Source organism: Ipomoea triloba, chromosome 5 (assembly GCF_003576645.1).
Source record: "Ipomoea triloba cultivar NCNSP0323 chromosome 5, ASM357664v1".
Taxonomy (NCBI): domain Eukaryota; kingdom Viridiplantae; phylum Streptophyta; class Magnoliopsida; order Solanales; family Convolvulaceae; genus Ipomoea; species Ipomoea triloba.
In genome coordinates, this window is record NC_044920.1 from 26,345,260 (window position 1) to 26,356,943 (window position 11,684).

The 11,684-nt window shown below is 41.0% G+C and overlaps 3 protein-coding genes across 3 annotated transcripts; 2 read left to right on the forward strand and 1 right to left on the reverse strand.

The window, feature by feature from the left end:
* Positions 1-367: 367 nt before the first annotated feature.
* Positions 368-4,258, forward strand: LOC116019578 (probable pectinesterase/pectinesterase inhibitor 61). Its single transcript, XM_031259852.1, has 3 exons — positions 368-1,498; positions 2,090-2,226; positions 3,309-4,258. Exons 1-3 carry the CDS (start codon positions 546-548, stop codon positions 4,004-4,006), a joined length of 1,788 nt encoding a protein of 595 aa, XP_031115712.1. The 5' UTR covers positions 368-545; the 3' UTR covers positions 4,007-4,258.
* Positions 4,259-5,987: 1,729 nt separating this feature from the next.
* On the forward strand, positions 5,988-8,331 carry LOC116020768 (pentatricopeptide repeat-containing protein At3g49240, mitochondrial). The gene has a single exon (XM_031261292.1). The coding sequence runs from the start codon at positions 6,105-6,107 to the stop codon at positions 8,013-8,015; it is 1,911 nt and encodes a 636-aa protein (XP_031117152.1). The 5' UTR covers positions 5,988-6,104; the 3' UTR covers positions 8,016-8,331.
* A 174-nt stretch (positions 8,332-8,505) lies between these two features.
* LOC116020927 (E3 ubiquitin-protein ligase SINAT5-like) lies at positions 8,506-11,684 on the reverse strand. Its single transcript, XM_031261498.1, has 3 exons — positions 11,147-11,684; positions 9,475-9,861; positions 8,506-9,155 (listed from the first exon to the last, which is right to left on the reverse strand). Exons 1-3 carry the CDS (start codon positions 11,357-11,359, stop codon positions 8,793-8,795), a joined length of 963 nt encoding a protein of 320 aa, XP_031117358.1. The 5' UTR covers positions 11,360-11,684; the 3' UTR covers positions 8,506-8,792.

The window sequence follows — 11,684 nt, forward strand, 5'->3', positions numbered from 1 at the left end:
CAAAGTTGATTTGTTTTAAGGTGAGTGATAACGCATAGTAATCACTGATCACTTTAAAATCAATCTATATAATTTCAAGGCTCCACCTAGTATCTAAGCTTAATTACTTCATTTTTGTGAATGTGATTGATGTGGCTCGGCCATGATTCTTATAATTTTCTTGCTCTCTCTTTTCTACATACACTAAAAAGAATCACTCGATAAACCAGGAAAATATTGAGTTTATTAGAATAAATATAGTAAATCATTTTGTTTTATTATATTACTCTTTTTAACAAAAGTCATAAGATTAAAACCTAATCTTTTATGCATCATGGGTAAAAGAAAAAGTGCATATACATTTTTATTATTTTTTAAACTTTTGTGTAAATTAAATAAGACAACTATTTTGAAATGATGGGAGTGTATATTACTAGCTAGCTCCCAACTTCCTTAGTCCCACTCTATCTTCTCTGTACTTTTAAAACTTTTATGGCTACAAAAACTATGCTAAAAGCCTAAAAGAAAATAAGCTTCAACTACGTACATTTCAATTCTTTTGTATAATGGGTTATGACAGGCTGGGGAGCGAGCGCGGCGGTTCTTCTCGCCGGGAAATTCTGCAAAACAGCCAATCAAATGAAGCCACGTCGTCAAGTCGGCGGAAGTCAACGGTGAAGGTTCTGGTCATAATCGCCGCCGTGCTCATTGTTACCGCGGCCATTTCGGTGGGGGTTTTGGTTGGGGTACGAGGCAGAGGCTCGGGGGACAGAATAACCGCCAAGCCGAGCCAGGCGATGGCGCGAACCTGCGGGAAGACGTTATACCCGAGCCTCTGCCTCAGCTCGCTACTGGATTTCCCCGGCGCGTTGTCGGCGACGGACGGCGATCTGGTCCACATTTCCGTTAACGTGACTCTGCAGCGCGTGGGAAAGGCGCTGTACACTGTAACCGACTATAACAACCTTCAGATGAGCACAATCGTACGGTCCGCCTACGACGATTGCCTCGAGCTTCTAGAAGATTCGATGGACCTCCTCGATCGCTCCCTCAGCTCCATCCTCTCCGGCGACGCCGGAGCGAACGCTCAGGACGTGATGACGTGGCTGAGCGCCGCGCTAACCAATCAGGACACGTGTACGGAAGGATTCTCCGACGCTAACGGCCCCGTGAAGGATCAAGTGACGCAGAGGCTGAAGGACTTGTCCGAACTCGTGAGCAACTCTCTCGCGATCTTCGCCGCCACGAACGGCGGAGACGATTTCTCCGGCGTCCCTATTCAGCACCGCCGCAAATTGTTAGATCATCGCGACGCTGTTCTCGCTTCCACCGACGATGACTTCCCCAAATGGTTATCCGAAAGCGACCGGAAATTACTCAGCACGCCGGTTACTCCAATCCACGCCGACATAATTGTGGCCAAGGACGGTACCGGAACTGTCAAGACCATCACCGAGGCCATAAAGAAGGTGCCGGAGCACAGCACTCGCCGGATCGTGATTTACATCAAGGCCGGAACGTAAGTTTACCCTTCTCTCCCAATAAACAAGGGAATTTCTACTCACTTTTTTTTTACAATACTTTTCATTATAATTAATAAGAAAGTATGGAATAATATATAGAATTTAAAAAATTTTACAATACTAAATAATAAAAATATAAATACCAAACAAAGAAAAAAGAAAATGTCACAGTCTCACCGGCGAACACATGACCTTCTATTGGAGAGTCACCTCCTGTCATTAGATTTTTTATTATTTATATTATAAAGTTTTTATAGAATTATAATCATATATTAAAATTAATTTTATTTTATTATTATCAACTTTATTGATGGTGCTATCCTAATCGTGATTACATAGCAAGTGGAACAATAGTGATTGGGTAATTGAAGTCAGTCAAATGGTGATTACGATGTGGATTCGCTAATTGGATGAAATTGATGATATGATTGACAATTACGTGGCACTTTGAAATTTAATTAGTGGTTGTTGGGTATCATGGGAGGAATTTAAGGAGGTGTTTGAAATTATGAGGGATTGATTTGTCGGTAGAAATTGATAATTTTATTTGAAATTAATTAATTATAATGGTTAAAAAAATTACACAGGTACGATGAAGCTAATCTCAAAGTGGGGAAGAAGAAAACCAACGTGATGATAGTCGGAGACGGGAAGGGCAAAACCGTCATTTCTGGTGGAAGAAGTGTGGCTGAGCAGTTTACCACCTTCCACACCGCATCTTTCGGTAAATTCTCTATATTTTAATTTATAATTTTAGAATAAAATTTTAGAAAAATTGTGTTACAATATAACACTAACCCAAAAGGGCGACTCAATGGGTAGTTCAAGTGGCAAGTGAGGTGTTTTTGTGGGGAAAAATTTCCGTCCACCTGATAAGAAAACTTTGAAATAACCTGAGTTTAATTCCCAGTAGTGACAATTTCCTTTTGGACAATTCTTGTGCCTGAGAGCGGAGATTAGTTAGGCAAATAAAATTTAATTGGAAAGACAGGTTACAATTGCATTTATGCTTTTGGGACACCCTTTTTTCTTTATGCCTTTTAGCAACTTTTCTTTTGATCACTACAAGATTGGACGGCCAAGAGAGGGGTGCTTTGGTGTTTGGCTCAGAATGAGCCAAGTCAAACACGTTATTAGACATTAGAGAAGAAACCAGAATGGCTATTGAATTCTCATATTTAGTGTAGAAAGGAAAATATAAGAGATGTTAGTTCGATTTTGGCCTAACTTCTGTGTCGTATGCGGATTAGTGTTATCATGTCGTGAGCAGCATGGTAATGGCTTCCTTATCCCCAATATGCGATATTGGCATAGTGGCATTGTGAGGCTCACTCTATTTGCTATAGAATATAGGGAAAGCGATGTGACGATAGCTTACGAACAACCACTCCATTTTGGTGACCACAACATTCATTTAATAGCTTAAAAAATAGATTTACATATTATACATTTAATATAGGACTGGTTTGGTTGTGGCACGTCCAAACTTTTTTCGTGTGTGGGTCTTGGAGATTGAGAGTATTCAGCAACCCGAAATTCATTTCTTGTTCATAAGGCAAAATTTCTGCGCCCCTCAGGGCCCCACACCTCAACTAGATAAAATAGTGGAGGGTAAATCACAATGATTTAGCAACTCATTAGATAGTTAGGATGACCAATGCCTAGTACTTACAAGAGACCCACCACATTATAGCTGTTAGGACTTATCTTGTATCTAGAGAGTATATTTCAATTAAACTGCCTGTGCGGATCGGACTTGAAAGGACATTTCTTGGGCTAATAAAATTTTGTGTATAATATATGCAGCGGCGACAGGAACAGGTTTCATAGCCAAGGACATTACGTTCCAGAACACGGCGGGGCCAAGCAAGCACCAGGCGGTGGCGCTCCGAATCGGCGCCGATCACGGCGTGATATACAATTGCCAAATCATCGGGTACCAAGACACCCTCTACGTCCACTCCCAACGCCAATTCTACCGCGAATGCGACATCTACGGCACGGTAGACTTCATCTTCGGCAACGCCGCCGTGGTCCTCCAAAAATGCAACATATACGCCCAAAAACCCATGTCCAATCAAAAAAACACCATCACAGCCCAAAACCGCAAAGACCCTAACCAGAACACCGGCATCTCAATCCACGCCAGCAACATCCTAGCAACCTCGGACCTCGAGGCGTCCAAGGGCAGCATCCCCACGTTCCTAGGTCGGCCCTGGAAGATGTACTCTAGAACCGTCTACATGTTATGTAACATGGGGGATCACATCCACCCGCGGGGCTGGCTCGAGTGGAGTGGGAATTTCGCCCTTAGTACATTGTACTATGGCGAGTATATGAACACGGGCCCGGGCGCTGGGCTGGCCGGGCGAGTGAAGTGGCCCGGGTATCGGGTGATTAAGCTAGAGACGGAGGCGAATAAGTTCACGGTTTCTCAGTTCATCTATGGCTCGGCTTGGTTGCCTTCAACTGGAGTGGCATTCTTGTCAGGGCTCAGTAGATGAGCTAGCTATATATATAAATATAAATTATATAGATGTTACAGTTTCTCCAATTCCATAAGCTGGATGGAGTAGTATTTCTTTCCCACACCCAAATAATTCCCTTTTCGTTGCCAATCTGACTGAAGAGTAAAGATCCATATTGTAATCTCTGTATTTTTTTTTTCAGCTGCAATGTTATGTTGTAATTAAGATATTGAAGTCATATTTAAGATACCATATCAAGAATGGATGAAATTTTAAATTACTCAGACACTTTATCAATTGCATTTCTATTCTTCTGTTCGCATAATTTAATTTGGTATCAGAATTAACCATGGTATTGGGTTTTCACAATAAACACGATATATATGTTTGAAGTCAAAACCTTGTGTATCTTGTATTGTTGCCCCACATAGAGTAGTCCCCTACTCCATTTTTGCCTGTGTGAATTATCAAGGTGGAGGCTTTTGAATGTTGGAATTAGAGATGAGACTTTATGGGCGAATTCAGAGAATCTCTAAATCTGATGATCAACCATAGCTAATTTTCTCGCTGTCCATGAGTCAATCTCGCTGGTGCCACGACATTAGACCTTAGGCCCAACGTCAAAATTTTTTCACGTGGCATGTTTTTGGTTCAACTTTTGGCCTTCTTTGACTTTAATATGGCACCCCAACACTTTTTATTATTGGAGTATCAACTTTCGAGTTTAATTTGTCGGTCTCTGAAGAAATCTTTTGCTTTGCTACTTGAAAAAACTAATATCAGCCGTGAGTCCGTGACAAATGCATAGTCAGAAAGCGAATTGAAGAGTCCTATGATGCTTCATTGCTTCAACCAGTAAAGTTCATTTGATATTGCTTGGTACGTGCTCTCTAATATACTATACTACTATACTAGTGTCCCGAATTTGATTTCATTATGTATAAATTAAAGATTAAGGCCCTCTTTGGTAAATGATTGTTAGCTGATTGGGTTGGCTGTTTGGGTTAGAAAGTATGATTTGTTGATAATATTAGTTGATTGTAGAAAGTTGTTTGATAGATTAGCTGTTAACTGATAGCTGTTTGGTATAATTTCTTTGCTCAAAAAGCTAATTGAAAAGACTGCTTTGAGTAGCCTTTTGAATTTTAGCATTTTGGAGTTACAAAAAGCTTATTAACCAAACAACTAATAGTGGTCAAATAAGCCAAAATTGGCTGATTGGCTGATTATTTACCAAACAGGGCCTAAGTTTATCAATTGTAGATATAGGCCCTGTTTGGTAAATGGTTGTTGGCTGATTGAGTTGGCTGTTTGGGTTAGAATGTATGATTAGTTGATAACATTGGCTGATTGTAGAAAGTTATTTGATAAATTAGCTGTTAGCTGATGGCTGTTTGGTATAATTTCTTTTTTCAAAAAGCTAATTGAAAAGGCTGCTTTGAGTAGCCTTTTGAATTTTAGTATTTTGGAGTTACAAAAAACTAAACAACTAATAGTGGTTAAATAAGTCAAAATTGACTGATAGGCTGATAATCAATCATTATTGCATGGACCATGGTCCACACAGCTATGTGAACTAAAAATAAAAAGTACATTATTTTTGTACTGAAGGTACATTATTTTTATACTGTAGGTACATTATTTTTGTACTGAAGGTACATTATTTGATATATACTGTCAAATAATGTACCTACAATACAAAAATAATGTACTTTCAATATAAAAATAATGTACTTTTTATTTTTGGTCTACACAGCTGTGTGGACCATGGTCCATGCAATAATTTGCCGATTATTTACCAACATGCCATATAATCCGAATATGTTTTGGACCATGGTCAACAATACAATATGGACCATGGTCCATGGTATAACAATTGAATCAAAGGAATATACTTCACCTCTATAAATTGGGCCAAGTTAGTTTTAACTTTTGGTTGTTTGGGTAAAAAAAGAATTGGATCTAATATTGGGCCTTTATCGTAGTGGTAAAGATCGGTTTAAAGCGTCCGGCCCATTTACCCATTGCCAAGTTAAGCATATCATCATCTTCTTCATCTTCACTCCCATCTTCCATTTCAGCTAAACCCCTGGTAGAACCCTAAACCTACATTTCTGCGCACCTATAGGGAAAAATGGCGCTCTCGAAGCTCTCCTCCTTCAATCACCACATTAGGACACTAACCAGAGGTCATTTCCTGCCCCAACCGTCGCCGCCGAGCTTCTTATGCCTTCGCCTCTTCTCATTCGCCACGCCGGAAGAGGCAGCCGCCGAGCGGCGTAAACGCAAGCGCCGCCTTCGCATCGAGCCTCCGATTTCCGCACTTCGCCAACAGCAGCAGCAGCAGCAACCTCGCCCCACCTCCCCGCAAAACCCTAACCCTAATGCTCCGAAAATCCCCGAAACTGTCTCGGTTCTGACCGGGAACCGGCTCAACCTCCACAACCGCATTCTCAAGCTGATCCGCGAGAACGATTTGGAGGAAGCCGCGCTTCTCACGCGCCACTCCATCTACTCCAACTGCCGCCCCACCATCTTCACCTGCAATTCCGTCATGGCAGCGCAGCTTCGCCAATCGCGGTACGCTGACCTTCTATCGCTTCACCGCTTCATCACGCAGGCCGGCGTCGCCGCCAATATTGTCACGCACAACCTTCTTCTCTCCGCCTACATGGATTGCCGCAAGACCGATATAGCGATGGAGCATTACAAGCAGCTTATAAATGACGCCCCCTTCAACCCCTCGCCCACCACTTACCGGATTTTAATCAAGGGCCTTGTCGATAACAATAAGATTGAAAAGGCACTTGAATTGAAGGAAGAGATGTTATCCAAGGGATTCAAAGCGGACCCCATTGTGTATAGCTATTTAATGTCTGCTCAAGCTAAGAACTCAGATGCTGATAGCATTTTCAATCTTTATGAAGAATTGAAGGAAAAATTGGGAGGCTCTGTCTCTGATGGAGTGATTTATGGCAGCTTGATGAAAGGTTACTTCCTGAGGGGAATGGAGGAGAAGGCTATGGAGTGTTATGTAGAAGCTGTGGGTGAGAATTCCACAATTAAGATGAGTGCTGTGGCTTTTAATCACATCTTAGATGCATTGAGCAAGAATGGCAAGTTTGATGAGGCTCTGAAACTATTTGATAGGATGATGACTGAGCATGATCCTCCCAAAACATTGACTGTTAATTTGGGGAGCTTCAATGTGATGGTGGATGGTTATTGTGCTGAAGGGAAATTCAGTGATGCTATTAATGTTTTCAAGTCAATGGGTGCAAAGAGGTGTAGCCCAGATACAATGTCATATAATAATCTGATTGAACACTTGTGCAGTAATGATATGTTGGGCGAGGCGGAGGAGCTTTACAAGGATATGGCAGAGAAGAAAGTGAGCCCTGATGAGGTTACGTTTGTTTTGTTGATGGACACTTGCTTCAAGGAAAATAGGCCTGATGATGCAGCTCATTATTTTAAGACAATGGTTGAATCAAAGCTGCGGCCTAATATTGGGGTGTATAATAGATTGGTTGAAGGATTGGTTAAAGTTGGGAAGGTTGATGAAGCAAAATCGTTTTTTGATATGATGATGGGGAAGCTCCGAATGAAGGATGATGAGTACAAGTTCATGATGAATGCATTGTTTGAGGTCGGGAAGCATGACGAGGTGCTTGCCATTGTGGATAGGGTGTTAAGGGAGGACCCAACTGATCTTACTGATGAGTTGAAAGAATTCGTTGGAGAAGGGCTGAGGAAAGAAGGAAGAGAAGAGGAGTTGCCAAAGCTTATAGAAGACATAGAAAGGGAGAAGGCTGAAGCTGTAGCTAAGGCTGCTGAAGAAGCAGAAAGGGCAAAGGCCAGTACCCGAGAAGCAGTTAATGCTTTGTTGAACACCCCCAGATTGTTTGGAAAGAAGGAACCTGAAGATCAATCAGCAGATTCAACAGTGAATTCTGCTGAGGCAGTAGAGACCGGAGAAGAGGAGACTGCTGATGCAGTGTCAAATGCTAGTGGTGATGCCATAACTGGGCAGACCACAGCATGAACATAGAAGATTGTGGTTAAACCATACAAGATTTGCCTTTTTTACCAAGGCCCTGGGTTTAAGATTTTATCAAAAGAAGCCTAAACGAATCGCTTTCTTTCCAAGAACAGACTAGTTAGTTCTAAGAGCAGTGGATTCTTTGTCCAACAGATTTCTTGAGTGTCCAAGTTTATTTGTGGCATGAAAGATTATAATCATGTAACTAGTTCAGATTGGAAATAAAATTACTTACTGATCATGTGTTAGTTTTTGTTTGTGAAACTACTTTGTACTAATGTTGTCAGTTCCAATGCATCATGAGTTTTTGCTTCTTAAACCACTTTACCCTAATCCTGTTGGTTTGAAACTTGAAACTTGAAACTTTGAATGGTTAATGATGTTAGTGTTTTGGATATATGAATGTGGAATGGAATCTGCCTTTCATCAGCAATGGATGTTTGTTTCCTTAAACATAGGATGGAAGAATAAATAAAAACACAGCAAGTAGTAATTTAGATTCCCCAAACTCTTGTTTCTTCCATTGCATTCAGAAATTGTTGTTTTTCAAGTGGACAAATGAAGCATACAGAAAAGGGTTTTCTCAGAAAATTGATAGAACTAGAGCTTCTTCAGCAATGGCAGATATGCAGAACACCACCCTATACATTGACAGCAGAACTTTACTCTAAGGTACAGAGCACAAGATAAAGAGTAGAGTGTTTTTTCCTCATACTCAGATACACACATGCACATTAATGAGGGTAGAGAAAACAGTTACTCCAAAAATTGAAAGGCAAATTAGGTACAGAGATTTGGTATGCACACTCCAGCATCTGGGTTCTGTTGTTCCTTCCATATCCTCCCTGTAACTCGAAGTTTCAGCTCTTTCCTGTCCCCGCCAGAAAAGAAAAGTGCCATGTTCCGTTGAATAATAAGGCCATCGTGACTGTCCCTGACCTTGCGATGGCTATCCCGAACACTTCTCGGAGTGCCCTCCCATATCAGCTTTCTACCATTTGCTCCTACCTCCAGACTGTAGGTGTAATTACGTGCTTCGTTTTCATCACCCATAAACCGGAGAAAAGCCATGTAAACAGGGGCCATGCCAAGCTGGAAGGCCTCAAAGTGAAGGCAGAAATACTGACCAAAACAATGGAAGACCTGACAGAGAAGACACACAAACTTCAACAAATTTACTTACTAAAGGTTTAAGTTTAGCTCCCCAAGTTTTTCTAATTCCTCAAAAAGTTCTCAAATTCATCAATAGAATTGTTAGAGTCAATGTCAACATCCGCATTATAAGCTGTTAGTGTTGTTAGGCACTTTGGATAAGACAAAAAGGGGGGACCTTACACTGGCCAAATGGTGTCTAATATAGAGCATATCAAGGAAAAAATAGTGTATGATGTTTCACAATTCTAATACCATTCAACAGACTATTACTTTAAAACGTTAAAAACTAAGAAAGAGCTTCACTTACAGTCAGCATCCATGTGGCGTTTTCTACTTCACGAGGGTTGGACTTGACATATCGATGGTTAAATGTGCATCCGGTGTGCATGTCAACCTTGTGGTCATCCCTTAAATGAGTAACCAGCTGAGGTATGTCCCCAGTCACCGAGCACTCTGATCCAGCATATGGGCAGTTATATGGTCTAAAATTGCAGCCCGTCTCATGTTTAAGTTTGCTATAGTATGGAAATATTTCTGGGCATCCCAACGAATAAAATTTGCAAGGCAGTTCAAGAGACTCCGCAACTTTCTCTAGCGCTAAGCATCGAATATCACCAAGCTCTTGTCTGCAAGTAGGACACCTGTTGTGCACCCTCGTTTTACAGGTCGAACAGAGTGTGTGCCCGTTGTGACACTGCAAAAGGGCAAATTGGCATCAACTTGACTAGGAATGAATTGCAACCGAACGATCAATTCAACAATCAATTTCAATATTGATCCTTAAAAATGGACTTCTTTGGACACTTCAGACAAGATGCATAATTGCAGCAAGGAAAATCATCAAATTCTCACCAGATAAACAAACAACAATATATTAATATATCATATCTGGTTATTTTCTCCCCCATATATCTACAATGGATGCTAAGAGTTCATACTATCATAAAGAAGAAAAACTATGTATTCAAACCAGCCAATTGGTACAGCACACAAGCATAGATTATAATGGAACTCTATTGGTAAAAACATGCTATTTGCCATCAGCCAACTTTCTCTCCCCCATCTCACACAAGAGAAAAAAGAGTCCCACACAGGTAGCTTAGTTAATTGCTCACTAACAGACTGTGGGCAACGACATAGGATTGAGTTTTGGCAATTGCAACATGGGAGTTTCACACTCTTGTGAGTGTGGTACCATGGTCCTCCCACCTAAAGGGAGGGAGAGTCATGGTGATTTATCCTTCACAAATCCTGTCGGGGCGGGATGTGAGGCACAAGTAGGGATGGCAATGGGTCGATGGTGGATCGGAAGGGCTACATCCACCACCCAACCAGCATCGGGCAGACTTTTTCAAAACCTATCCCGCCCCACAGGGTGAGGGTGTCCACACTAGGTGGACCCTGGTCGTAATCGACATTGAATTGTGTATTTTTAATATTGAAATTGTGAACTTCCATAATGTAAATTGTGTTTCTAAGTCAAAACATATAACAACGGTAAAAGAGAATTTGTGAATAAAGATTGTACTAAATTTTAAAAAGATTAAAGTGTGTATTTTTAGTATTGGAATTCGCTGCAGTATTTGAAAGGAAGTAATCAATTACATATAGGTTAACATTGTGTTCGTAATATACTAATTGTAATTTTTAAAGGTAAATTTAGTATGTAAATTGTGTATCTACTCATTTTGACCCGGGTCCACATAATAATTTACCAACAATCACTATAACCTAAAAAAAAAACCTGATCTATGCAAGGTCAATTCGGGTGAATATCCGCCAAGCGGATTGAAATTGGCACCCCTAGGCCCAAGAAGGGAGAAAATAGGGTAAAGTAAGGGAAATCAAATATGAAATAGAAGCACCAACACTAGATAACAGAGGATATATTGCATTCCGAATTATACAATTGAAAGAAGAAAAAAAAATCAAAATTTGAATTGAAAGAGGATGAAGAAAAAGGCAGTAAATGAACAAACCTGATGAATGGGAGGGTACATAGAATTCGTGCAGACAGGGCATTCGAGCAATTCATGGACACTCGTGGGGCCAATTCCGGCAATCTTAGCGTGAGGCTTGGCGGAAGAATTGTATTGCTGATGATGCGGATGATGAGGCGCCATAGACGATGCGATCTCCTCATCTTCCATGCCGTCCGATGAGGACACGCACTCAATGCTATCAATTTCCATAATTATCCCAAAACCCCCACTCCTCGTTGGGGGAAAAAATTAAAAACTTTTTCCTCAACTCATCTCCAGAGATCACCCCCTGCAAATTTCTGAACTTCTCCTTTCAATTTCTTTTGGTTTCTTCTTCTGATCTGGTGGGAAGAATACGCGACGGAGAAAGAAGAATCAAAAGAAAATGAAAGAGAGAGAGAGAGAGAGAGGGAGAGAGAGAGAGAGATCGATTCTGAAGAACCAAACGGAGCCCCTTTTGCCCTGAAAAGGAGGTTCTTTTCTTCTTCCTCTTCTCCTTCTTCTCTCCTCTTTCTCTCTCCCCTCTCCGAGTTTC